This window comes from Acomys minous, assembly GCF_964271855.1.
Source record: "Acomys minous genome assembly, chromosome: 2".
Taxonomy (NCBI): Eukaryota; Metazoa; Chordata; class Mammalia; order Rodentia; family Muridae; genus Acomys; species Acomys minous.
Window position 1 is genome coordinate 136,048,832 of NC_140484.1, and position 27,791 is coordinate 136,076,622.

The 27,791-nt window shown below is 43.5% G+C and overlaps 1 protein-coding gene across 1 annotated transcript; it reads right to left on the reverse strand.

Annotated features, from left to right (window-relative positions):
* Window positions 1-4,554: 4,554 nt before the first annotated feature.
* On the reverse strand, window positions 4,555-27,791 carry LOC311580660 (tripartite motif-containing protein 30A-like). The gene is made up of 8 exons (XM_084752333.1): window positions 27,674-27,791; window positions 15,913-16,385; window positions 14,322-14,417; window positions 13,226-13,456; window positions 9,387-9,409; window positions 8,171-8,271; window positions 7,927-7,953; window positions 4,555-7,682 (listed from the first exon to the last, which is right to left on the reverse strand). Exons 2-8 carry the CDS (start codon window positions 16,327-16,329, stop codon window positions 7,078-7,080), a joined length of 1,500 nt encoding a protein of 499 aa, XP_084608459.1. The 5' UTR covers window positions 16,330-16,385; window positions 27,674-27,791; the 3' UTR covers window positions 4,555-7,077.

Below are 27,791 nucleotides of genomic sequence, written 5' to 3' on the forward strand. Positions count from 1 at the left end.
ATCTGAGTCCTTGGGAACAGTTAGAAAGTCGGCCATTTCCAACAGAGGTTACTAGTGTTTATCCCATGGTATAGCACTGTCTACAGCTGGAATGGGAAGCTGGCCACATCCTCCACAGAGAGGATGCTTTACCAGAAACACCAGGTACCGATGGACTATTTTGTTCCTGAAGTTATGCTTGTTATGCAGTTAATGCATTCTCTTATTCAGATCTAAAGTTTGACTATTGTAGGCTACAAGCAGAACAATGTGTGACATATAATAGAATTGTTATATATAAAGGAAAGATAATCAGCACAAAATATGGCCAAAGAAATGGAGGTACTGTATGAGGGATGCTGGAATCTTTTATTGGTTCTTTGTTTTGTTTTTTTAAGACCGGGTTTCTCTGTTACACAGAGCCCTGGCTGCCCTGGACTCTCTTTGTAAACCAGGCTGGCCTCAGAGATCTGCCTGCCTCTGCCTTCCAGGTCCTGGGATTAAAGGTGTGCACCACACCTGGCTTGATGCTTAACAGGCAAAAAAAAAAAAAAAAAAAAATCCTGTGCTTCCATCATTCCAAACTTTAATAAAACTGGCTGCATCAGCCCCTGTGCCTAAAGCCATTTGTACTCAATGAATTATTTTATGTGATGTTTGCAATATTTTTTAAAAGATTTATTTACTTATCATATATACACAATGTTTTGCCTGCATGTACACCAGAAAAGGGCATCAGATCTCATTATAGATGGTTGTGAGCCATCATATGGTTGCTGGGAATTGAATTCAGAACCTCTGGAAGAGCAGGCAGTGTTCTTAACCTCTGAGCCATCTCTCCAGCCCAATGTTTGCAGTATTTTAAGTATCTATTGTCTTCAAATGCTAGTTTTTCTTTCTTGTCAGTTTGATTCCATATGCATAACCTCATGTAGAGTAGTTCTAATTTTTAAAAAGGTTGGTCTTCAATGTCATTGTAAATCACTACAATTCACATTTGCAGCTGAAAAGTTGTTCTGTTCTTTTATTTGTTTATTGCTCCAAATTCTATTTTATGGAAATAAATGGAAAGTCATATTATTGGAGAAATCAAATATAAGTGTTGTGTTGAAGAAAGCATTACCAACAAAATCATCCTTCCTCTTTACTAAGTACTTTTCTCGTTGCTAAGCCATGTGATAAAAGCAACAGTTGGGTCTCCCACTGAAGTTGGTCCCTCCAGTGTGCTTTTTGCATGTTTGTAGACCAAGGGGATGTACATATTGAGTGATCACCACTGGCAGACACCAGGTTGTCTGGCTGAACCAATGCCACAACCTCCTGCATCTGCATTTTCAGCCAGAGGCCAGCACCCCTCCCCCTCTGTCCCGGTTTTTTTTTTTTTAGAAGACAGACACACAAGCAAAGTCCTTCCTATGTCCTCCATACTCTGCCCCCTAAAATTGCTCAGCCCATCACCAGCAACCGGAAAGTTGTAAACCATGGACATTGAACTCACCAATCCAGAACTTCAAAGGATTTTCGACTCCTAGCTAGAGAAAAAGAAGTTTGAGCTCTGGAAATGAAAGAGAAACTACAGCTCTACAAACAAATGAGGTGCCTCTGCCTAAGCATGCAGGACTGCAGGACAAGCCTTCCTTCGCCCAACCCCGCCCCCACCCCCCTCCCTGCCCCGCTGAGGGAGTTGCCCTCAGATCAGCATAGCTGTCTCTGGAGAGTTAGGATAAATCATATCTACCTCACTTAACTGGAATTTTTTAAAGGGTCTCTGGAATTCCCTAAGCCAGTTTTTCAGGCTCAGGTCAGATTCACCAAACAAGATCCTGACTCTCTGGCCATGGTTTCCTTATGGGCATCTCCTGCACCTGAGCTCCTGCCTGGGTTTTGCCTCAGTGGCAGATGTGGCCCAAAGGCCAGCAAACACAAGGTGAGGGACAGAAAACTGCAGTGTTCCTCTGAAGCAGGAGCTGGACTCTCACAGGCTGAGAACAGAAAGGAAGTTGCAGTTCAGGGCTGCTGCCCCACAAGCAAGGTTTCCCACCCACAGGGACAGAGCAGGGAGGAGTCAGGTGCAGAGCCATGCACAAACACTGCACCACACTCACAGCAGTCACACTAGTGAGCTGCACAGGGCTCCAGCTGCCTCACTGTCTCCTCCAGATGCTGAACGGACCCAGCCCCTTGTCACAGTGCTGATCTGATCCTGCCACTGCCTGCCTTCCAGGAGTCCCTCACCATAACTTTTCAGGAGGGCCCATTTGATTTAGACTTGTATTAGGGACCTCTGATACTGACTCAGCACTTCCGGAATTAGAAGGGGAAACCTGTAGTTCTGGGAATGGGCTTCTGTTGTTACAGGTAAAAGCCAGAACCATGGAGCCCTGGTCCTCTGTCCTGTACAAATCCATCTGTGCTGGCACACACCTGTCATCTCTCTTAGTTACTCTTCTGTTGCTGTGTGTCTTGGTTAATGTTTCTACTGCTGTGAAGAGACAGCATGACCATGGCCCCTCTTATATAGGAAGGCATTTAGTTAGGGCTAGCTTACAGGTCAGAGCTTTAGCCCATTATCACCATGCAAGGAAGCATGGTGACTTGTGGGCAGAGATGCCACGGGGAGGCAGCTGAGACCTCTCCAGATGGATCAGCAGGCAGCAGCAAGAGAGTAAGCCACTGGACCTGGTTCCAGCTTCTGTCGCTCCAAAGCTGCCCCCAGCCCCCACCACTGACACACTAGCTCCAAGAAGGCCACACCTACTCAAACAAAGTCACACCTCCTAATAGTGCTGTTCCATAGGAGCCACTTGGGCCATTTTCTTTTTTTCTTTCTTTCTTTTTTTGTTTTTTGTTTTGTTTGTTTTGTTTTGTTTGTTTGTTTGTTTGTTTTGTTTTTTTGAGTCAGAGTTTCTCTGTGTCCCTTGGGCTATTTTTCCTTCTAACAGCCCTACTGTGGTAAACACCAGGACTGAGGCATCTTATAAGGAAAGTGTTTGCTTTGTGGCTCTCAGTTTCCAGGGTTAGAGGTTGTGGCCACCACAGTGGGGAGCATGGCAGCAGGCATGGAGACTTGCTGCCCGTGGTGGCTGTTCTTTGTTGTCAACTTGAGCGCATTTGGAATGAACTAAAATCTGAAGGGCTGGGCACACCTGTGATAGATGTTTAATTAAATCACTTGAAGAGGGAAGATGCACTTCTAATCCAGATCTTCGAGGAAGGAAGATATATCTTTAATTTAGATATTTCCAGGTTGCAAGATCCGTCTTTGATGTGGACCACACCTTCTGCTGGTATCCTGTTCAAAGGACCTAGATTAAGGAATCTTCTCTCTCTTTTCCTGCTTTCTCTAGCCTTAATTAGCAAGTTCACCCCTCCACTATCATTAGAGTCTATTTCTTTTGGATTCTGAAAAACACTGGAGACCAGCTGAGACATCCAGCCTCGTGTACTGAACACTGGCTTCTTGGACCTTGCACTGGTAGACAGCTTTTATTGGATTCGTTGGTCTTTAAACCACTGTGATACCTGCCCTATGTAGACACATTCTTTAAGCTCTATTCCTCTAGAGCAGCACTTTTCAACCCATGACTTATGGTCCCTTTGGCAAACCTCTGTCTCCAAAACTACTTACATTACTATTTATACTAGTAACAAAATTCCATCTGTGAGGCAACAACAAAACTTTGAAGTTTCAATAGACCGTGGCCTTCTGGATGTGTTTTTTCCCCTCACCCCACCCCCCTCTCCTTGCTTCATGTTTGTGTCTCAAGGTGTGATCTCTCACCTCCTGATTCAGCACTTTATTATTCAGTGTTCTCTAGAGCAGTGCATCTCAAACTTTTCCTGCATGTCATGGTGACCCCCCAGCATGAAATTATTTTTGTTGTTACTTCATAACTTTCAAACTTCATAACTTTATAATCTAACAAACCCTGATACACTTCAGTGGATGTTCTATCCCTACTGATTTTCTTTTAATTAAAAAATTATAGGGGCTGGAGAGATGGCTCAGATGTCAAGAGCACTGTCTGCTCTTCCGGAGGTTCTGAGTTCAATTCCCAGCAACCACATGGTGGCTCACAACCATCTATAATGAGATCTGGTGCCCTCTTCTGGTATGCAGGTGTACATGCAGACAGAACATTGTATACATAATAAATAAATAAATTTTAAAAATAAATAAAAAAATAAAAAATTATATTTGCTCGTTTGTGTTTATGTATGTGTCTAGGTGTGGAAAGCTAGCTTTGACACCACAAGGTAGACTGAGGCATGCCCAGTGTGTAGTCAGTAGCTGGGGGCCACTACTGAGTGTAAGTGGCGACTGGTGATCAGTACTGTTTGTAGCCAGAGAAGAAAGAGAGGAAAGAATAAAGATAATGCACACAAACACAATTGATGGATGACTGAAGCTCAACAACAACTTCATTCATACACATACACACATACATACATACATACATACATACATACATACATAGCTAGCTACTCACACATTGGGTGGATAGAGCTAACTCCAACGAGCTAGCTCCAACCATTGCACATACATACACATACATATTAGGTGGGTGGAGCAAATTTGAATGACTCTAACCACTTTATTATTTCTCCCACAGCTTATATACCCCAGCAAAATGTTTAACACAGTACAAAAATCACAATGTGGTTACATTGTATTTTTCTTTAAGTAACAGTTGAGTCCACATAGAAAAACATGTTCCCTGATACCCTCACATGATCGAATGTTTTACACATTATGGGTGAAAAACAAATTATTCCCAATAACCCACATACATTTGAAACTAGCCAACTTGTTATAGATTAACAGATTATAAGCAAGGAAGGTAATATTTTCGGTCAGTTACAAAGAATGAATCAATTATCTTAAAAAGTAATCTTATAATAATCTTAAAAGAATCACAAATCTAAACATTTATTTAAAAAAAAATCAGCCATTTCTACTTTGATTTGTTCAAGGTGCACATCTATTCATTCCATTTTTATTAAGTCATATCAGGGAGCTGAGAGGCACAAAACATTAATCAAGTCAAGCTGCGATTGCTCTTGCTCCCTAATTTCAGAGTCCTTAGCTCAATGATTAAGCGTGTGCCTTTCTGTCTCTCTTTAGGTCTTCCCCCTCAGACCACACCCACTGCCCACCCAAGCTCTCCCTATCCCTGATCCCCACCTGCCTTATTCCCCCATCACCTCTCCCACATAGCTTCCTCCCTCCATCTACTTCAGATGTCTATTTTATTTCCTCTTCTGAGTGAGAACCAAGCATCCACCCTTGGGCCTTCCTTGGCTTCTTTGGATCTGTGAGTTGTAGAACAGACTAAGATACCCTGTACATTATGGCTAATATCCATTTATAAGGAAATATATTCCATGTGTGTCTTTCTGTTGTCAGGGTTAGCTCACTCAGGATGAGCTTTTCTAATTCCATTCTTTTGCCAGCAAATTGCATGCTGTCTTTGTTTTTAATAGTGGAGTGGAATTCCATTGTGTAAACATAGCACATTTTCTCTATCCCTTCTTTGGTTGAGGGATATCTAGGTTGTTTCCAGTTTCTGCCTGTTACAAATAAAGCTGCTATGAACATAGTTGAACAAGTGGAGGGGTATAGCTGGGTCTTGAGGTAGAACTATTTCCAATTTCCTGAAAATGTCCAGATTGACTTCCAAAGTGGTTGTAAAAGTTGGCACTCCCACCAGCAATGGAGGAGTGTTCCCCTTTCTGCACATCCTTGCCAGCACGCACCGTCACTTGAGTTTTTGATCTTAGCCATTCTGATGGGTGTCAGATGGAATCTCAGCATTGTTTTGATTAACTGTCCAATGAGGGGCTGGAAGCCCCATAGAGTTTTCACACAAACCACAGATTGTAAGGAATATGAAGTTAGGGCAGCAAGTAGAGCAAAACTCCACAACAGTGTGAAATCCTCAGGACATGTAGCCCTTGGGGCTGTACCTGTCTGAGGCAAACCCATCGTAGTTGTGCTAACCAGTGGGCCACATGCCATGAGTTCTAAAGCTGTTCTGCTATTCCTCCTACATCACCACTGACTTCTCGGCCTCTACATGGCACATGTGTGTCAAAGGCAGAGGACATATTGTATGAATGTGGTTCCCGGGAATTGAACTCAGGAGCCCAGGCTTATTGACAAGGGCTGTTACTCACTGAACAGTATCACCAGGTTCATATTTATTTTTTTACACTACCTTGAGGCCCTTTATGAAAATAAGCACATTTGCTAAGTATGGTATTCAGTATGCTATTCATGCTGGCACTGCTGACATGTTTAGAACCAGGATTTGAACTCATAACATTCTGGATACACAGAGCATTTCTCTCTCTCTCTCTCTTTTATTAAGGTGGTTTAGGACATCAATGCTCTTCAAAAATACAGGACACTTCATAAATGTACATGGCATCCTTGAGCAGGGGCCATATTAACTTTCTCAGTATCATTCTACTGCCTAAGGGAGCACACAGTCTCTGCTTTCACTGTGCATTATTTGTGAGTTTTCTCCTTAATTCTTTGATGAAGAAATACCATGGTGAAACTGGTCTACAGCTAAGGGTGCATTTCTTAACTAGAGACTCCTACATATACTTTTCAAAACTAATACACATGCTGCTGAAGAACTTTCTTTAACCTTCTTTCAGTGATGAGTAGAATAGGCTTATAGAGACCGTGGTAACAAGCTCAGTGGTGGAGCATCTCCTCAGCATGCATGAGGTCTTGGCTTCCATCTCTGCCATAAAGAACAAATGCAGAATCTGGCAGCAGTGTTATCTTACATAGTGAGCACTCAGACACTGGTCCTTGGCTACATGGGAAACGATTTACTATTCTTACCTAAACAACAACAGCAACAGCAACAGCAACAAAAACAAAACAACAACAACAAAAAAAAACCCAAAGAACTGAGAAGAATCTGGCCCAGAGAGATGAATACATCCTACTTACCAATGAAAGACATTCACACAGATAGACTAGAGGCAACAACCAAAAAAATGCATAAAATGGTGCCCACGAGCTAAGGCGTATGAGATACACGGCAGAGCCAGAGGCCCAGCACAGTAACAGATGATGGCTTAAGAGTCTGGCCAGCATATTGTCATTGGCTTTGAACATCCCAAAGGATTAAAATATGGAAAAACCCTATCAGGAAAGGTACCTGCACAGAATCTGTAGATGAGAAATCCATGGTTAGAAATATTGTAAAATGAGAGAGTGCCAGCTGCATAGTCAAGGAAAATGCCAACACGGCAGGGAGAACCCATCAGAGAGAGGGTCAACACGTTGGGCTTGCCAGTGAAAGCACACTCCTCAAAAGCATTATACACGTGCTTTTTCCTCAGCCCTATAACCCAGAAGCCATACTTAGGTTGATAATGTGAATCATTACTAATACCCAAACGAAATAAGGGATCTAGGCGTCTTTCAGCATTTGAACGAAAAATCGGATTGAAGAAGTAGCTTCCATCACTTAGTCCCAGAACCCAAGCACCTTTTCCAGACACATCCACTTCCCAGTAATGTTTTCCTGATTGGATAGCTGGGTATCCCAGGACACCTTCATGACAGCTTTCGCCCCCATGTGCTAAATTTCTTGTTTGCTGGTCTTCATATCGTATTTGTCTCTTGTCCGCAGAAATGGCAATGTTTGGATTGTCGTTTTGGACCAGTGTCACTCCAACTGCCCAAAAATGACAGGATTGAATGTCATGAGAAGGACAAGAAACAGCCTTACTTGTTGTTATCATAGCCTAAGGCAACAAGTGTGCAAGAACAGGAAAGAACTATGTGCTGAAGTCACAGGAGAGGCGGGACACTGCAGAAGCATCACACATCTTGGCAGAAGCAACATGAGGCCTAACAGAAACAAAGCTCTACAAGACAGTGAGAAGTGGATAGCTTAGGAGGCTGTGATTTCTCCTTACCCCAGTGGCACTGGGCCTCTGTGACCTCTGAAATGATAAAAATTCACAACATTAAATGCAAGCAAAGGGATTCTAAAGTCCATTTCTCCCCCAGATCAGGAAGGGTTGGAAACTCTAACATGGTCAAAGACTAATGGTCATCCCCCCCGAAGAGATGGTCAATCATCAAGAGATGCTGTCTTCCTTTGGTATCTAGAAACCACTAGAATCCCACAACAAACTCATGTAACTTAACACTCCTCACCTTGCAGCACTTGCAGCATGCCTCGAAGATCGGGGGCTCGGAACACCCTTCTTTGTTCCTTGGGGATGGTTTTGGGCTTCCTCAGAGAAAAAGTATGACTCCTAGGGATAAAAACTATTAACCTACAATCCCTCCTAATGACCCCCAATGACCCTTAATGACCACCGACTTCCTCTGTTTTCAACCCACAAATGCATTTGATCTATTCCCAGGATGCTAAAGAGGTAGAGGGAGGGTAGCCAACCATCTGGGGACATGAAAAATACAACCATGTCTCCTTCAATGTACTTTCAGTGTGGTATTGGGAAGGCCTTACATTCTCAGAATCATGGTTTTTAATCTTCTAAAGTAAAACAATTGTTTTCTCCCTCTCTGCCTCCTTGAACTCACAAGAGATGATGAAATAATAAATCTTAAAATAAATCAAAACTAAGGTGCCTGTAAAAAAAGTATGGAAAACTATTTCTATGAACATAAATGTGGGAAATATGTCTTTAAAAGTACCTTGTCTTCAAAATGATTAGCCAGTATGGAGACTCAGAGAAAACATTTTTGACTCTCTCTTGGACAAATTACAAACAATTGGTCAAGATGAGGGGAACAAGCTAATACTAATATGATTCCAGTGTCTTAGGAAAATCCTTGCTGAAGCCAGCTGGGTGTGCTCTCTGGCCATAAGGACTCCCTTTTCCCACCCTCACATCGAGTATCTGAAGGAAAAGGATCATTGTTCACACCTGCATTATGTGCAGAGATTCAAGGCTAGTTTTAGAAACCTAAATACAACAACAGAAAAAGACTAGAAGATGTCTTCTCATCTCAAGAGACAATAATGGACACAAGACACATATAGGAATTTTCCCAATGGATATTTTTGTGTACTTTGCAGATACAGAAAACATATCCCATCTACAACACACTAAGCACTTGTTAAACCCAGGACCAGAGCTGCATGCAGGCACACAGGGTGAAACTACAGTGGAGTTAAGAGTACCATAATCTTTTCATATCTAATCCCAGTCCTGAGCCAAACTCTCCAATTCCCTACCACCCATTTCTCTTCCATAGACTCTAATCTATTCTCAATAGTTGCAATACTGCTTTTTTGGCCAGAAACTCAGCACCACATCTAAATTGCCCCAACCTGGGAGAAATTAGGCTGTGCTTGAAAATGAAATCATTCTTAATGCACAGAAAGCCTGGCAGCCAGACATACCTTTTTATGATGCTGTCTGCACCCTAGATAAGAAAAGAGAAAACAGGAGTTAAGACTTCTCCCTAAGATGGTGGGTGAGAATCCTCACAATGGAAACTCTGCAAAAGAAAAGCCATGATGACTCACAAGGAGCCATTTCCTGCAAGGGATAGTCTGAACATGAGTTTACTAAGGCAGCAGACATCACTGTAGGGAAGTGGGCATGTTCTCCACTAATGGATTCACAGCCTGTGGAGTTCACACCTGTTGGGTACTAAGTAATAAAGCAACAGTTTTCTTTAACCCCACTAGCTTCTAAAATAATCGACATAGAGATTATGGTTTGTTTTATAAGCTTAAAGCACTGGAGCTGGCCAGATATTAACCTCTAAGCTATCTCTCAGCTATACAACCCAAGTTACTTGCCAATAAATAGTCCTTTCTGGGCTGGATCTGCTGGTTCAGGTCATGTCCTCTTTCTCCATCGTCTCCTCCTTCTCCTGCCTTGTGGTCCTCTCTCCACCCCCATGCTTGGGAACCTCATCTCCTCTTACCTCTCTTCACCCTAGTCCCAAGCCTCAGCATTTCTATTAACCAATCAACTTTACATTAGGTAGAGCAAGATTTACCCAACAAAGACAGGTGTACATGAGAATGTGCTCATCTGAGTGGAACCCGATCTTGGGGGCCAGTAATTAGCATTAGAATACTTAGCAGCAGACCAACTCTCAACACACACCATGTTGGAAGGGAGAAGCTACCTGTGGCAAAGCAGTCAACGCTACCAGGAAGTGCTGCTCCTCACATACAAGACCAGAAGACATCCTGGTGGAGTGCAGGGGTCTGAAGAAACCACTTGGAAGAGACTTAGGACTTATCTTTCCTCATACACCAGAACACAGGGAGCATGGTGGCTGCAAAGACCTACAAAACCTAGTAGCTACCCTGACACAGCACCAAGTAGAACCTTCTGGAGTCAAAGGTTCAGAAATTCACCCCAATAGTATTTTTTCTCGGATTTTCTATAAATTATAGACTCCATTCTTGCATATGCCTCCCTGTGGTTTGGCTTTTCTCTGTGCCTTGCTCAGTTAGGCTTTGGGCTGTTTCTCCACACAGTCCACTTGAGCACATTCTTTTTTTTTTTTTTTTTTTTTTTTGAGACAGAGTTTCTCAGTGTGTAGCCTTGGCTGTCCTGGACTAGCTTTGTGGACCAGGCTGGCCTCGAACTCACAGCGATCCACCTGCCTCTGCCTCCTGAGTGCTGAGATTAAAGGTGTGAGCCACCACACCCAGCCTATTCGAGCACATTCTTTACAAGACTTTTCTCCTACAACTCATAGACTCACTTCTTATTCCTACAGTTTTTTCTTTTTTTTTTTTCAGTATTATTTCTCCTTTTAAACTTCTTTTAAACTTTCTTTTTTAGATTTATTTTATACTTATGTGTGTTTAGCCTGTATGTGTATCTGTGCACCACGTGTGTGTCTGATGCCCAAGCAGGTCAGAAAGCGCTGTATCTCATGGAACTGGAGAGTCTGTGGGTTCTGGGAACTGAGCCCAGGTTCCCAGCTCTGCAAGAGAAGGGAGCATGCTTAAACAGCTGAACCATCACTCCAGCCTTTCTGTCTTACTTCTTCATACAGGCTTTCATAGTTTTAATAATGTCTGAAATCTGTGGATCCTAACAATATCCCAACATTCACCTTCCAGCTAATTTCCACCTTGGCATTTTTCTTCTTTAAGAACTCATACTTGGCCTGGAGAAATGGCTCAGTGGTTAAGAGAACTTTTTGCTATTCTACATGGTAGCTAATAACCACCTGTAACAACTCCCTTATGGCCTCCACAGGTACCAGGCATACACACGGTGCACGTGTATTCAGGAAGACAAAGCACTGAAGCATATAGAGTCAGTTTGGAAGTTCAAAGCCAGCCTGGACTACATAGTAAATTCCAGGACAGCCACAGCTACAATAGAGAGATTATGTTTCAAAAAAAAAAAGTTCTGCATTTTTTCTTCTTGTTGCTGCTGTTTGCATATTTTAGATAGTGAAACAGGATCTTGCTATGTGGCTCTGCCTGGTGCCTGATCCTAATGCCCAAAGATGTCAGAGGGTATCAAGTCTCATGGCATTGGAGTTACAGAACTCACTATGGAATTTGTGACAATTCTCTTGCCCTGTTTCCAAAGACCTAAGAATATGGATGTAGCACAGCTTACTACAGTGAATGTAACATAAACTAAAAAAGGTATATGAAATGGTAACACACACACCCACGCATGCACACATGCACGCATGCACAAAAACCACTCATTTAAGTTACAGCTAAGTTCTGGTGTTAAAACGTGCTATCATAGAGCTCTCTGTATGTTCCTGTCTCCAGAAGCATTACTCCAATAGCTGACATGTGGCCTCAACCTCAAACATAATGTGGAACACATACACAACAGAGTACTAGACAGCTTTTTTTTTGAGACAGAGTTTTTCTGTGTAGCCTTGGATGTCCTAGACTCACTTTGTAGACCAGGCTGGCCTCCAACTCACAGTGATCCACCTGCCTCTGTCCCCCAAGTGCTGGGATTAATGGTGTGTGCCACCATGCCCAGCCTAGACAGCTTTTAAAATGAGGAAGTACTGTTACCTGTGGTAAAACATGTGAACTCACAGAATTTGTGTTACATGAAATTAGCCAGCTTCAACCAAATAAATACTGCATGATTTTATAGGAGACTAGGATGGAGGTACACAGGAATTGGGCAGGGAAAAAAGGGCAGGGATTGATCAAGCTCAAAAATGAAATTTCTAGTACCGTACAGTACAGTGGCTATAGCAAATAGCATATTCTTCAAGTTACAAAAAGACTTGAACTGTTTCTCTCTCTCTCTCTCTCTCTCTCTCTCTCTCTCTCTCTCTCTCTCTCTCTCTCTCTCACACACACACACACACACACACACACACACACACACACACGAATGCACCCATCAGTTTTGTTAACAAAAAGATCTCTGTGTAGCTCTGGCTGTCCTGGAACTCATTTTGCAGACCAGGCTAGCCTCAAATTCACATCTGCCTCTGGGATTAAAGGTGTGTACCACCACCATTTGGCACATAAAATATTTTAAGGAATGTAAACAACCTAAATAAATGAGGCAAAAAAAAATAAAATACAAATTATACATTTCTCTAAATAGACGAAAAGAACTCACAATGAGCAGTGGCTTAACTAGTCAGAGAATAATGCCAGTTTATTATTTTTAACTTTTACTATTATATGTCTGAACCTTGGCCTGCGTGTATATCTGCCAGGTACCTGCAGAGGTCAGAAGAATGTGATGGATTCTCTAGAACAAGAGTTACAGATTGTTTTGAGCTACCATATGGGTACCGAGAATTGAAGCCAGGCACTCTGGGAGAACAGCCAGTGCTCTTAATTACTGAGCCATTGCAGATGAAGAATGTCTTAACTCCCCCTGTGAGGACGACATAAACATCTCTCATAGCTAGAGTTCCTTTCTTTGGCACTGTCTAACTGGAGTTAGTAAAACTTATGTGACCCACACACACAGCTCTGTAGGGATTCGGTGCCATAAATGCCCACGGATCCAACAGATCTCTTTCCCCCAAGGTTTAACTTTTGTGCTGCTCTTGATAAGCTAATAAAATTAGAATTCCACTCCATGAATTCACACATGCAGTGACTCCTCCAAGCTCTAAAAAGTGATTCAGGAAAGAGTTCAGAAAGGGCCCAGGCTCCCTGTCATCACCAGGAAGGTCACCACAGCGGCAGAGAGGGAGGGCACTGGCTTCCATGTCTCCTGACTCTCAGACACTGGACCTCACCTCCTGCAGTCTTACCTGCAGCATTTCCGTGGCTGAGCCCTGCAACTGATGCTCCACATCTGAGATGAGGTCTCCTAGCAACTTGCTCTGTTGGGCATGCTCATTTTCAGACTCCGCCAGGCTGTTCATAATGTCTTCCTTCTCTTGCCTCAGCTTCTGCAACTCATTCTTCTCCTCGGAGTCCAGGATCTCTCCCATTCGTTTAAACTCTGTCTGAACATTTTCTACATCTTTCTGTATTTGATTCTTCAGAGATAAGAAGAGGGAGAACTGTTCAGTCTGTCAACATGTGTTGTGTGGGAAATGGCTTTTGCTTCATGTGCTGTGTGGGAAATGGTTTTTGCTTGGCTTGTTTCTGTTTGGTTTTTCAAGACAAGGTTTCTCTGCGTAGCCCTGGCTGTCCTGGAACTCACTCTGTAGATCACCTGCTTTTGTCTCACTTTATAGCTGTACCTGGCCTGGAACTTGCTATGTACATCAGACCAGCCTTTAACTCACAGAGATCTGTCTGACTCTGCCTCTCAAGAGCTGGGACTAAAGGCATATGTCACCACCTCCTGGCCTTGTGTGGGAGTGGACATCAGGAAATGGATGGGACTCTTGGGGGAAATCGTGTATAACCTTTTAGTGTCTGTTAATGACATTCCAACACAAAAACTTCTGGTCAGCTTTACCAAGACCACCTAAACCAAAACAGAACACCAAACTATGATTCAGCTTTCATGCAGCTGTCTCAGATGCTTGCTTCTGCCTGTAATACTCTTTTCTTTTTCTTCCTGTCTCTGTCTCTGTCTGTCTGTCTGTCTGTCTGTCTGTCTGTCTGTCTCTCTCTCTCTCTCTCTCTCTCTCTCTCTCTCTCTTTCTCCTTCCTTCCTTCTTTCCTTCCTTCTTTCTATTTCTCTGAGACTGGGTTTCTCTGTGTAGCTTTTGCTGTCCTGGACTCACTTTGTAGACCAGGTTGGCCTCAGATGCTCCAGGGGAACCAGAAGGGGAAACTAAGCAAGGCCTTTTGGCCTCATCAACTACCAGGGAATAAAGAGTCAGGGAACTTCTTGCCCAGGTCCCTCCCAGGCTTCAGGCTAACTCCCTTAGGAAAAGGGTCCCCACTTGCCTCCCAAGAAGCTCTCTCCTTTTGAAGGTCATCTTTCCAGTTCTCAAATTCTTTCTTGTCCGCCATCAGCTTCTGCAGAGCTGCCTGCAGCTTCTCCTGTGAGAAAGGAATTGCAGCAGCGTCAAGCTTTGTGCTTAGTAGGACTGCTGCTCCTACGCAAAGGCCAAGAAACCCTTCTGGAAAGACAGGAAGCCTAAGATTGCTGCTACCTTTCTTTGAAAGAGCATGACGCAAATTATGTAGATAACATACACATAGTTGTAATCTATTATGAATAAATAGAGAGTAAGCTTTTAAAAAGAAGGCAAATGGGCAAAATCGAGTTGATCTCAGCAGAGTTTACAGAAACTCAGAGACTGGAAAGTAGAACCTAGAGGTCAGAAAGATAATGACCTGACACTGTTAATCCAGCTGTTGATCCCGGCACTCTGCCAGGCACGCCTACGATGCCAGCGCTCAGGGAAGCAGCGCAGGTGGACCGCTGTGAGTTCGAGGCCAGCCTGGTCTACAAAGTGAGTCTAGGACAGCCATGGCTACACAGAGAAACGCTGTCTCATAAAACCAAAAGAAAAAAGAAAAAAGAAAAAAGAAAAAAAATTCGAGCACTCAGGAGGCAAAAACAGGTTGCTCCCTGAGTTCAAGCCTAGCCTGATCTACAGATGGAGTTCCAGGACACTAAGAACTTCACAGAGAAACTCTGTCTTGAAAAGCAAGAAAACAAACAAGGCTGGAGAGATGGCTCAGTGGTTAAGAGCACTAGCTGTTCTTCCAGAAATTCTGAGTTCAATTCCCAGGAACCACATGGTGGCTCGTACCCATCTAAAATGAGATGTGGTGCCCTCTTCTGGCCTGTAGGTGTATATACATAAACAATAAAAAAACAAACAAAAAACAAGGTAGTTTCATTATGTAAACAATTCTTATTCCTTTTGCCTCAGAAATGTTGTTGGAGTTACACAAATCTGCCACCACACCCAGTTAAACTGTTTTTTTCCATTACTGGAGGAAGCTGATATCAAGGAAAAAAAATCTATAACAACTCACCTCATTTAGTCTTTTTAATTTACTTAATTGATTAATTTTATGTGACTGTGTGTGTGTGTGTGTGAGTGTGTGTGTGTGTGTGTGTGTGTGTGTGTGTGTGTGTGTATACCCCCTCATACCCATGCCACCCAGGTATGTAGATGTCAGAATTACTCAGTTTTCAAGAATTGGTACTTTCCTTCAATTGTGTGGTTTCTGGGCTTAAGCTCAGGCCATTACACTTGGCAACAAGCCATTCAGCCATCTCTCCAACCCTCATCTCATTTACTGTGACACCTAAAGAATAATCAGAGCTTTTTGTTGGACATAAATCTCAAGAAGCTCTAAGAACACTTGCTCTGCTTCTGGAGTTTGCAGCCCAGGTAGATTCTCTCGTGATTAAGCTCAGTGGATAGTCACACTCTTTCAGGCCTCAGAAGGTAGCCGGATGGAATGAAACCCCGGGCCTGGATTCCATGATGCTCAGGTGACCAAATGACCACAAGAAGCAGAGCTTTCCCAGCAGGTTCTGTTTCCTGCCACGTTTCCCACACCCTTCTCTTCTTACCTTGTACTCATGGGCCACCTCTTCAATGAGAACCGTTTGGTGCCCACGGTGCCCCTGAGATCGCTCACAGAGCCAGCAGATGGCCACCATGTCCTCCTTACAGAAGAGCTGCAGTTTCTCTCCGTGCTTTGCACAGTGGGACACCTTCTGCTCCTCTGTGCTGGACTTGAAGCCCTTGAGCCTCTCCACTATGTTGGCCACATGGCGATTAGGCCTCAGATCCCCCAACATGTAACTAACTCGGCACACAGGGCAGAGGAACTCTCCCTCTTTGTCTTTGCTGGACACATAGTTCAGTGTGATGCAGGCTCGGCAGAAGCTGTGACCACAGTCTGCACTCACGGGTTCCACCAACAGGTCCAGACAGATGGGGCAGGTCACCTCTTCCTTCACATTCACCATAAATTCTGACGCCATAATTGCTGTGATCCTGTGTCTGCCTGTCCCCACTCCTGACACTTCTTCTCAGGTGCCTGTGTGATGGGGAAAATGAAAAGGGTACCAAGTAAGAGATGGAGGATCAAGGATCACAATGAACACTGTGCAGAGATTATGATGGGCCAGGACCACAATAGTACCAGGCTAACAAGCCAAAAAGACAAGGGAGAGAAACCACGTGACCAACTAAGATAAAAACGCAAAAGTAAGATGCATTTAAACATGTAGTTGGACAGTTATCCTAAAGTAAATACTTAGAACAAGGACCTGGGAAATAGTTCCAATACATAGGATACTGGCCTAGAAGACACAGAGCCCAAGGTGTGGTCACCAGCACAGCACAAATGAAAATCAAAATAACAATTGAGTAAAAATCAGAAAGAAAAGAAAAGGGGTAAACCAGACTAGGATATGTACAAATTACGCATAAAGGTAAATAATGATGGAAATGTGGGTGGTAAAAGACTTCCAAGAAGAAAAAACAAGAGTTTAAAGGAAGATTAACTATTAACAATGAATTACAGGAAGAAATATGCCTTAGGCATGAGAACTGGCATGCATGACTATCGAGTCACAGAAGGCAGGCATCTATCTTCTTGGGCTTTGAACTTCCGACGTGGCAGGTATGTTCAGAGCTATAGGGCGTCAGGTATCACAGAAGCCTCTAGGAAACGGAGTATGTGACACCTCTCAAAAAAACTGTTTAGACCTTCTACTCTGTTATTTTCGCCCCACCCCTACCCCGGGAGACAGGGTTTCTCTATGTAGCCTCGGTTACCCTGGAATTCACTTTGTAGACCAGCCTGGCCTGGAACTCACAGAGATCCACCTGCCTCTGCCTCCCTGAGTGCTGAGATTGCAGGCATGCACCAGCGCACTTGGCTGTGCTAATTGTTGTTGTTGTCCGAGATTGAACCCACGGCTTTAAGAATGCTAGACAGGTACTCTACCTCTTAGCTACTTCCCCAGCCTTGGCCTTCCATTCTGAAACAGATAACCCTCTTGGAGCTCATTACTAAAATTAAGGCAAAAAAAAAAAAAAAAAAAAAGTAAAGCTAATTACTAGTAGGAAGACTCTACCATCACAGCAAAGAGAATTTGTCTGAGCCTTGAATCTGAACCTGCCAATGCCAACCTGACATGGTGCCCACTTCTCAATGAAACAAGATCTCTGCTTAAGCTGTTCCATCCTGGCCTCTATGCTGAAGTGTCCCAGAACCCTAATTTCTCCCCAAGCAACTAAGATTTCCCCTCTCCCAAATGTTCAGCATTTGACCTCCTGAGATCTGCCACCCTATCTCATCACCCTATCTCCATCACCCTATCTCCATCACTCTATCTCCATCACCCTATCTCATCACTCTATCTCCATCACCCTATCTCCATCACCCTATCTCATCACTCTATCTCCATCACCCTATCTCCATCACCCTATCTCCATCACTCTATCTCCATCACCCTATCTCCATCACCCTATCTCCATCACCCTATCTCCATCACTCTATCTCCATCACCCTATCTCCATCACCCTATCTCATCACCCTATCTCCATCACTCTATCTCCATCACCCTATCTCATCACTCTATCTCCATCACCCTATCTCCATCACTCTATCTCCATCACCCTATCTCCATCACTCTATCTCCATCACCCTATCTCATCACTCTATCTCCATCACTCTATCTCCATCACCCTATCTCCATCACTCTATCTCCATCACTCTATCTCCATCACCCTATCTCATCACTCTATCTCCATCACCCTATCTCCATCACCCTATCTCCATCACTCTATCTCCATCACCCTATCTCCATCACCCTATCTCATCACCCTATCTCCATCACTCTATCTCCATCACCCTATCTCATCACTCTATCTCCATCACCCTATCTCCATCACCCTATCTCCATCACCCTATCTCCATCACCCTATCTCCATCACTCTATCTCCATCACTCTATCTCCATCACCCTATCTCATCACTCTATCTCCATCACCCTATCTCCATCACCCTATCTCCATCACTCTATCTCCATCACTCTATCTCCATCACCCTATCTCCATCACTCTATCTCCATCACCCTATCTCCATCACCCTATCTCCATCACCCTATCTCCATCACTCTATCTCCATCACCCTATCTCATCACTCTATCTCCATCACCCTATCTCCATCACCCTATCTCCATCACTCTATCTCCATCACCCTATCTCCATCACTCTATCTCCATCACTCTATCTCCATCACCCTATCTCCATCACCCTATCTCATCATTCTATCTCCATCACCCTATCTCCATCACCCTATCTCCATCACTCTATCTCCATCACTCTATCTCCATCACCCTATCTCCATCACCCTATCTCCATCACTCTATCTCCATCACTCTATCTCCATCACTCTATCTCCATCACCCTATCTCCATCACCCTATCTCATCACTCTATCTCCATCACTCTATCTCCATCACTCTATCTCCATCACTCTATCTCCATCACTCTATCTCCATCACCCTATCTCATCACTCTATCTCCATCACCCTATCTCCATCACCCTATCTCCATCACTCTATCTCCATCACTCTATCTCCATCACCCTATCTCCATCACTCTATCTCCATCACCCTATCTCCATCACTCTATCTCCATCACCCTATCTCCATCACTCTATCTCCATCACTCTATCTCCATCACCCTATCTCCATCACTCTATCTCCATCACCCTATCTCCATCACCCTATCTCCATCACTCTATCTCCATCACTCTATCTCCATCACTCTATCTCCATCACCCTATCTCCATCACCCTATCTCATCACTCTATCTCCATCACTCTATCTCCATCACTCTATCTCCATCACTCTATCTCCATCACTCTATCTCCATCACCCTATCTCATCACTCTATCTCCATCACCCTATCTCCATCACCCTATCTCCATCACTCTATCTCCATCACTCTATCTCCATCACCCTATCTCCATCACTCTATCTCCATCACCCTATCTCCATCACTCTATCTCCATCACCCTATCTCCATCACTCTATCTCCATCACTCTATCTCCATCACCCTATCTCCATCACTCTATCTCCATCACCCTATCTCCATCACCCTATCTCATCACTCTATCTCCATCACTCTATCTCCATCACCCTATCTCCATCACTCTATCTCCATCACTCTATCTCCATCACCCTATCTCCATCACCCTATCTCCATCACCCTATCTCCATCACTCTATCTCCATCACCCTATCTCCATCACCCTATCTCATCACTCTATCTCCATCACCCTATCTCCATCACCCTATCTCCATCACCCTATCTCCATCACCCTATCTCCATCACCCTATCTCCATCACCCTATCTCCATCACCCTATCTCCATCTCACCCTATCTCCATCACCCTATCTCCATCACTCTATCTCCATCACTCTATCTTCATCACCCTATCTCCATCACCCTATCTCCATCACCCTATCTCCATCACCCTATCTCCATCACTCTATCTCCATCACCCTATCTCCATCACCCTATCTCCATCACTCTATCTCCATCACCCTATCTCCATCACCCTATCTCCATCACTCTATCTCCATCACCCTATCTCCATCACCCTATCTCCATCACTCTATCTCCATCACTGTCTCCATGACCCTATCTCCATCACTCTATCTCTATCATCCTATCTCCATCACCATATCTCCATCCCACCCTGTCTCCTCTCACCCTATCTCCTCCCACCCTACCTTCCATAGCATGGCACCACCAATCACACTGTTCCACAGAGCCACAACTGAGGCTGACTAGTGCATGGTCCTTGCCGCTGTTGCCCACTGCCCACTGCTACTCTGTAATGGAGCACCACAGCTTTTCACTGCTTTTGTCTCTACTGGTACATAACATTGCACGGAACTTGGAAATTTATAAAGAATAAGGATTTATTTCTTACAGATATATGAAAGAAGAAGTCTGAGATTGAAGGACACACATCTGGTGAGTCCTACACTTTCTTGTTTTTGTTGACTTTTGAGTATGCATTTTTTTTTTAAAGGCAGGATTTCACTATGTAGTCCTGTTGTTCTGGAACTCCCTAAGTAGGCTGAACTGGGCTATTCAGCCTCTGCTTCCTAGCCATACATGCAATGTAAGGAGGGCTCTCTCTCATGGCTTGAGCTTGAAGTTCAACCAGACATTGGTTGGCTGCTTCCACAGTTCTACTCCATCCATGCCCTTGCACTTTTTGTGGGCAGAACAAATTGTAAGTTGAGGGTTTTGTGGCTGTGTTGGTATCCAGATTTCTCTTTCCATAGCTTGCAGAGTCCCTTCTCACATCAAAGAGGCTGGAATGTAGGGGTGAAAGCTCTATGCAGAAACCTCTCTAAATTTAGTGAGCTGTGTGTATGTTGTCCTTGGCAATGTGACACTACCCCTTCCCCCACCCCCACCACCCCTGCTTGTTTTTTGGAGAACAATCTTCTGTGCTAGCATCAGCCTGGGTTGTTTAGGGATCTCCATTGGACTCCCTCAACCAACAATTCAACTGAATGCAACCCAGTCCACCAGGGAAAGCCTTGCCTGGCTACAAAAAATGGCCAGTTCAGACTCTGATTCCTCCATCACTGAGAGTCCTCACTAGGTACACCTTAATAGAGTCCAGGGAGCTGCCCCTGCATTACGTTTCCATACCAACCACCTAATAACCCCCAACCCCAGCTGTCTCTCCCTGTATGACTTCCTTCTGTCTGAGCCCCCTACTCCTATCCCTACCAGCCCTCAGTCCACTCACAGATTCTAGCTTATTTCCCCTTTCCTGGGAGATCTGTGCTTCCCTGATAGAGCCTTCTTCTTTACCTAACCTCTCTGGGTCTGTGGATTGTAGCTTGATTATCATTTACTTAACAGCTAATGTCCACATACGAGTCAGCATACCATATTTGTCTTTCTGCATCTGGGATACCTCACTCAGGATGATATTTCTAGCTTCATCAATTTGCTTGCAAACTTCATAATGCCTTTTAAAAACCCAATTAATGTTCAATCATGTAAATGTATCACATTTTCTTTATCCATTCCTCTGTTGAGGTACATCTATGTTGTTTCCAGTTTCTGCCTATCATGAATAAAGCCACAATAAACATAGTTGAGCAGCCAGGCGCAGTGGTCCACACTTGTAATCCCAGAACTCAGGGAGGCAGAGGCAGGTGGATGTCTGTGACAATCAAGGCTACACAGAGAAATCTTGTCTCAAAACAAAACAAAAACAAAAACAAAAACAAACAAAAATCAAACCAAACCAACCAATCAAAAAAAAAAAGTTGAGTAAGTGTTCTTGTGGTAGGATGGAGCTTCCTTTGGGTATATGCCAAGGAGTTTTATAACTGGTTCTTGAGGTAGGTCAACTCTCAATATTCTGAGAAACCTCATATTGACTTCTCCAGTGGTTATACAAGTTTGCACTCCCACCATCAATGGAGGAGTTTTTTCCTTGCAGCAATGAGCTGTTTGTTTTGTATTATTGATCTTAGTCATTCTGATAAGTATACAATAAAATCTTAAAGTAGTTTTGATTTGCATTTCCCTGATGGTTAAGGATGTTAAACATCTCTCTCTCTCTCTCTCTCTCTCTCTCTCTCTCTCTCTCTCTCTCTTTCTGTTTTTCAAGACAGGGTTTCTCTGGGTTAGCTTTGCTTGGCCTGGACTCGCTTTGTAGACCAGGCTGGCCTTGAACTTACAGCAATCTGCCTGCCTCAGCCTCCTAAGTGCTGGGATTAAAGGCATGTGCCACTACACCCAGCGTTAAACATTTTTGTGTTTCTCAGCCATTTGAGAGTCCTCAATTGAGGATTATCTTCTGACATCTGTACCCCATTTTTTATTGGATTATTTGAGTTCTTGACACCTACTTTCTTGAGTTCTTTATATTTTGGATATCATACCTCTACAGATGTGGAGTCGGTAAAACTCTTTCCCATTCTGTAGGCTGCTGCTTTGTTCCATTGAGGGTTTCCTTTGCTTTGGAGAAGCTTTTCAGTTTCCTGAGGTCCCATTTATTAATTGTTGATTTTAGTACTTGTACTGTCAATGTCCTGTTTGGAAAGTTATCTCCTGTGCTAATGCATTCAAGACTATTCACACTTTCTTTTCTATCACGTTAAGTGTGCCTGGTTTATTATTTTTTAATTTATTTTTTATTCATTTTACATCATAATTGCAGGCCCCCTCCTCTCCTCCCAGCACCTCCCCTCCCCTCACCTCTCCACCATTGTCCCCTCTCCTTCTCCTCAGAGAAATGGGAGATCCCCCAAGGGTACCAACTGGCCCTGGTATATTAAATTGCTGCAGGACTAGGTTCATCCTCTTCTAATGAGACCAGACAAGGCAGCACAGCTAGGGTAACAGGATCCAAAGGCAGGGATGAGAGTCAGAGAGGGGTCCTGCTCTAGTTGTTGGGGGGTCCTCATGAAGGCCAAGCTGCTCATCTGCTACATATGTGTAGGGGTCCCAGGACCAGTCCATGCATGCTCTTTGGTTGTTGCTTCAGTCTCTGTGAGCTCCCATGGACCCAAGTTAGTTGACTCTACATCTTCTTGTGGAGTCCTTGACCCCTCAGACTCCTTCAATTGATTTCCTAACTCTTTCATAGGACTCCTTGAGCTCTGTCTAATGTTTGACTGTGGGTCTCTGCATCTGTTCCCATCAGCTGCTGGGTGCAGCCTCTCAGAGGAGTTACGCTAGGCTCCTGTCTATAAGCATAAAACAGTAAAATGAATAGTATCAGGGATTGGTCCCCTGCCATGGGACGGGTCTCAAACAGGGCCAGTCTTTGGTTGACCATTCCTTTAATCTTTGCTCCATCTTTGTCCCTGTACAACTTGCAGGCAGGAAAAATTTTGGGTGGAAGGTTTTGTGGGTGGATTTGTGTCTTTATGCCAGGTATATCTAGTTTTATGTTGAGGTCTTTGATCCACTTGGACTTGAGTTTTGGGTTGGGTGATAAATATGGATGTATTTGCATTCTTCTACATGCAGATACCCAGTTAGACCAGAACCATTTACTGAAAATGTTTTGTTTCATTTCAGTGGGCATTTCTGGCTTCTTTATAAAAAATTAGGTGTCCATAGGTATGTGGATATGTCTGGGTCTTCAATTCGATTCCATTGCTCAATGTGTCTTTTTTTTTTTTTTTTAATTTCTATAACTGTGTATAGATGGTGATACCTCCAGCAGTTCTTTAATTGTTCAGGATTGTTTTAGCTATCATGGGCCTTTTCTTTTTCCATATGAAGTTAAGAATTGTTGGCATTTTGATGGGGATTGTGCTGATTCTGGAGACTGCTTCTGGTAAGATGGTCATTTTTACTATGTTCATCCTATAGAAGATCTTTCCATCTTCTGATACCTTCTTCAATTTCTTGAAAAACATGTGTAGGGGCAAAATTAATGCCATATCCTATATGTAATTTATATTCTGCCATTACTGATAGTCTGTATGAGAACTTGTCCTCTAGGTGCCCTTCTCCCTGCATTCTGGGAATGACAGCTGCCAGCACTCTCCAGAAACTGCACCGGAACAATTAGATACAATTAACGCCCAATGATTCTCTGAGATAAGACAACTTCCTTGGAGATTCAGCCCCCTGGACCCAACCTGCTGGAAGGTCTGCATTCCTGAGACTCACAACTTTCCCCGGAGATCCAGCCTCACGCAACCTGCCTAAAGGACTACATTCCCAAGACTCATGACCCCCGCTTATGTTTTTTTTTCTTACTTCCCTGTAACTCCCACTCCTAATTACAGTTTTTCCTTATAAACCCATTACCCTTGAAGCTCCCGTATCATTTTCTTATCCTTCTGCATCAGGAAGGATGGTGATCCGAAGCTCTGAGCCTGTAATAAAGGACCCTGTGCATTTTACCTCGGTATCGAGTCCTGGTGGTCTTTTTTGGGAGTCTTGCGATCTGGGTAATCTTGGCATAACACCTGAAGTTTTTTGTTTTAGTTTTTGGGTTTTGAGACAGGGTTTCTCTATGTTATCTTGGCTGTCCTGGACTCACTTTGTAGACCAGGCTGGTCTTTAACTCACAGTGATCCACCTTCCCTTGCCTCCTGAGTAGCGTGCTGGGATTAAAGGTGTGCACCACCATGTCCAGCTAAGACTTGAAGTTTTTAATCATATGATTTTTCACTTGCTTGCTTACAGTTTGAGGCTGTTGTGGAAGGTGTTGCTTCTCTCATTTCCTTCTCAGTTCATTTATCATTTGTATAGAGCTCTTTTTTATTCTTGAATCTATGATAGTGCTCTGCCCTGCCCTGGTACAGAGTCAGAGTCCTAGGTAGCTACATTCCTTCTCCTTGGATGTGAGTTGCTATGGTGGGCCTGAAGGACTCAGGTCATGTTTGGTGGTGAGGAACTCATGAAGTAGCTTCCACAGGTTACAATGGCTCAATTCACATGCCCCCGACACTAAAGACCCTCTGAGAATATTACCAAAGAGATGTTACCACTGGCCTTCAGGCATTGGGCAAAGGGAAAATATCAGGCCCCCCCCAAATCCTTGCTACTGAGGATGCTAACGAGTTGCATGGCCACTGATACTACCACAGATGCCTACACTTCAGGCCACAGAGACCCTTTCAGACTTGGCAAGCACTGAGCCCTGCTGATAGAACTGTATGAAGACTCTACCACTGAACCTACCTAGAATCAGAGCCATCACACTTAATCAAGTGCTACCATCATATGGGATGTATAAGTCCTTCCCCATAGAATCTAACTTGAAAACTTTGCAACTCTCTGGATATAAATTCAAAATCACTATTAGTGAGAAAAAAAAACCAGACCATCAATAATACAATCAAAAAGAACACTGAAATTCTGTAGCTTAATAGTTCAATCAATGAAAGTAACCCTGCATTAAAAAGATTCAACAGCAGACACGAGCGAGCAAACGTCTATCAACTTGAAGTCAGCTCACTTGAAAGTATCACACCAACACAAATAAACCAGTAAGACAAAACAAAATAAATATCCTACAAGCAAACAAATAAATATGGAATGCAGATGAGAACAGAAATACATCAAGAAAGACCCTAGGAAAACGTAATGAATCATTCTCATTGGTCCCTCTCCCTCTTTTTCTCTCATTTTGGGGGACAGCGTCTCACTATGCAGCCCTGGATGACATGGAATTCTCTGTGCAGACCAGGCTGGTCTAGAACTCACGAAGTTCCACTTGCCTCAGCCGTCTGAGGTTAGAATTAAAGCATGTGCAATCTGCAAAGCTGCTCTGAGATCTTGTTTTCAAAACAATATGTAAGGACAGACTCATAGTCACACTAACTTCAAAAATGGAGAAGTAAGCTGGGCGTGGTGGTTCATGCTTGTAATACCAGCATCAGGGAGGCAGAGGTAGAGGCAGACAGATCTCTCTCTGTGAGTTTGAGGCCAGCCTGGTCTACAAAGTGAGTCCAGGATAGCCAAGGCTACACAAAAAAACCCTGTCTCAAAAAAATAAAATAAACTAGAAAAAACTCAAGTAAATTAAAAAATGAAAGTAAAGGCACAATAAAAAGCAGTCATTAAAGACTATTATGAATAATTTTAACCAATTCATTATATAACTTACAGGAAACACAAATGTCAAGCTAATGCATTTGGCAAAAATGACCTAGTAAGAAATCAAAACCTGGAACAGATCAATAACACTAAAAAGGGTTCAAAATAATAATCATAAAAAGCTCTCAACAGAGAATATACCACACTTTCAACATATTAGATCCAATTCTTCTTAAACATTTCTAAAATTTTATTACGAGAACAAATTTCAAGGCATATTGTATTAGGTCAGGACCATCACCTATCACTGACTAATGAACAGGAGCAAGAACAAATTATGGGAAGGTGAAAACCCACAAAATCAACATTGGCACAGGAAGGTTTGCTGATGTCTCTGGGTGCCTTGATTAGCTTGGGTAATGCCTTGATAATCCTCATCACCTGGTTCCTCCCATGGGTCCCCGGTTCTTTTCTCATTGGACATTTTTCACATCCATCAAGAATCTAAGTTATTTAAAGGCAGAAAGGGGCAGCAGCAGTGATTGAACCTGCTACTCTAGTGTCTCCAGGAGGCCAGAGCAGGGGCTGACTGAGGAGCTGGAGGCCAGCCTGGGCAACACAAAAGGCATCATATCTTCAAGAAACCATAGAAAGGGGCTGCAGAGATGGTTCAGAGGTTAAGAGCACTGGCTGCTCTTCCTAAAGGTCCTGAGTTCAATTCCCAGCAACCACATGATGACTTATAGCCATCTATAGTGAGATGTGACGCTCTCTTCAGGTGCACAGGCACACATGTAGTAGAATACTTTATAAATAATTCTCATAGTCCTTACTTTTCTCATCTTCAAACACCCCTTCCCCTGTGCCTTAGAATTGAACCCAAGGCTTGAAAAGTCATCAACACTTAAAAAAAAAAAAAAAAAAAAAGAAAGTATGATTGCACGTTATTGAGTTACCCATAATGACCATCAACTTAAGATCCTCCTGCCTCTTGTGTAGCTGGAACCTCAAGCTGGGCTGAGCTCCACTTTAGTTTGGGGGGGAAAATGGCTGAAGGGGAGGGGAATAATTGCAAAGAAATGCCCTGATGTGGAGCCATCAAACAGGGTCAGGCACAGACAGGCTCGCGGCCCCGAGTCCTAAACACAGAGAGAAGCTACAGGGGCCACGAGCAGTTGTTTTCGGCCTTCCTAACTCATACAGTTCCTCACATTGCGGTGACGCCAGCCATGAAACTGCTTTCATTGCTGCCTCATAACTGTAATTTTGCAACTGATATGAACTGTAGTGTAAATATCTGATATGCAGGACATCTGATATGTCACCCTTATGAAAGGGTCATTCAAATCCCAAAGGGATTGTGACCCACAGGCTGAGAAGCACCGCCCTAGGACGCAGAAATATTATCACACAAAAACGCTTTAAAGAGCAGAGACTCTGACTTAGCTAAGAGGGTTCTGGATCTCTTTGACAAGGTACAGCTCCAGTTTATGGATTATGGAATGGCAGGAGGAGACTTGATCTGGATATAAGCCACCTCTAAGTCACTCCTTCTTCCAGGTGGCCCCGCCCTTATCCTCCGGCATCCGCAGTTTCAGCCAGAGGCCAGCAGCCCCTCCCCCTCTGTCCCGGTTTTTAGAAGAGGACCGACAGGCAAGCCAAATCACGGTTTTCCTTCCTATGTCCTCTATACTCTGCCCCCTAAAATTGCTCAGCCCATCACTAGCGACCAGAAAGTTGTAAATCATGGACTTTGAACTCACCAATCCAGAACGTCAAGGGATTTTCGACTCCTAGCTAGAGAAAAGGAAGTTTGAGCTCTGGAAATGAAAGAGAAACTACAGCTCTACAAACAAATGAGGTGCCTCTGCGTAAGCATGT

What these genes read in the sequence shown, in the direction of transcription:
- LOC311580660 (XM_084752333.1), bottom strand. Translation starts at nt 16,329, where the DNA reads ATGGCGTCAGAATTTATGGTGAATGTGAAGGAAGAGGTGACCTGCCCC. An exon ending in AGGTGGCCCATGAGTACAAG is followed by an intron (nt 14,418 to 15,912) that starts GTAAGAAGAGAA and finishes CCTTTCTCACAG; the next exon opens with GAGAAGCTGCAGGCAGCTCT. An exon ending in AGAGGCCCAGTGCCACTGGG is followed by an intron (nt 7,683 to 7,926) that starts GTAAGGAGAAAT and finishes ATTTTTGGGCAG; the next exon opens with TTGGAGTGACACTGGTCCAA.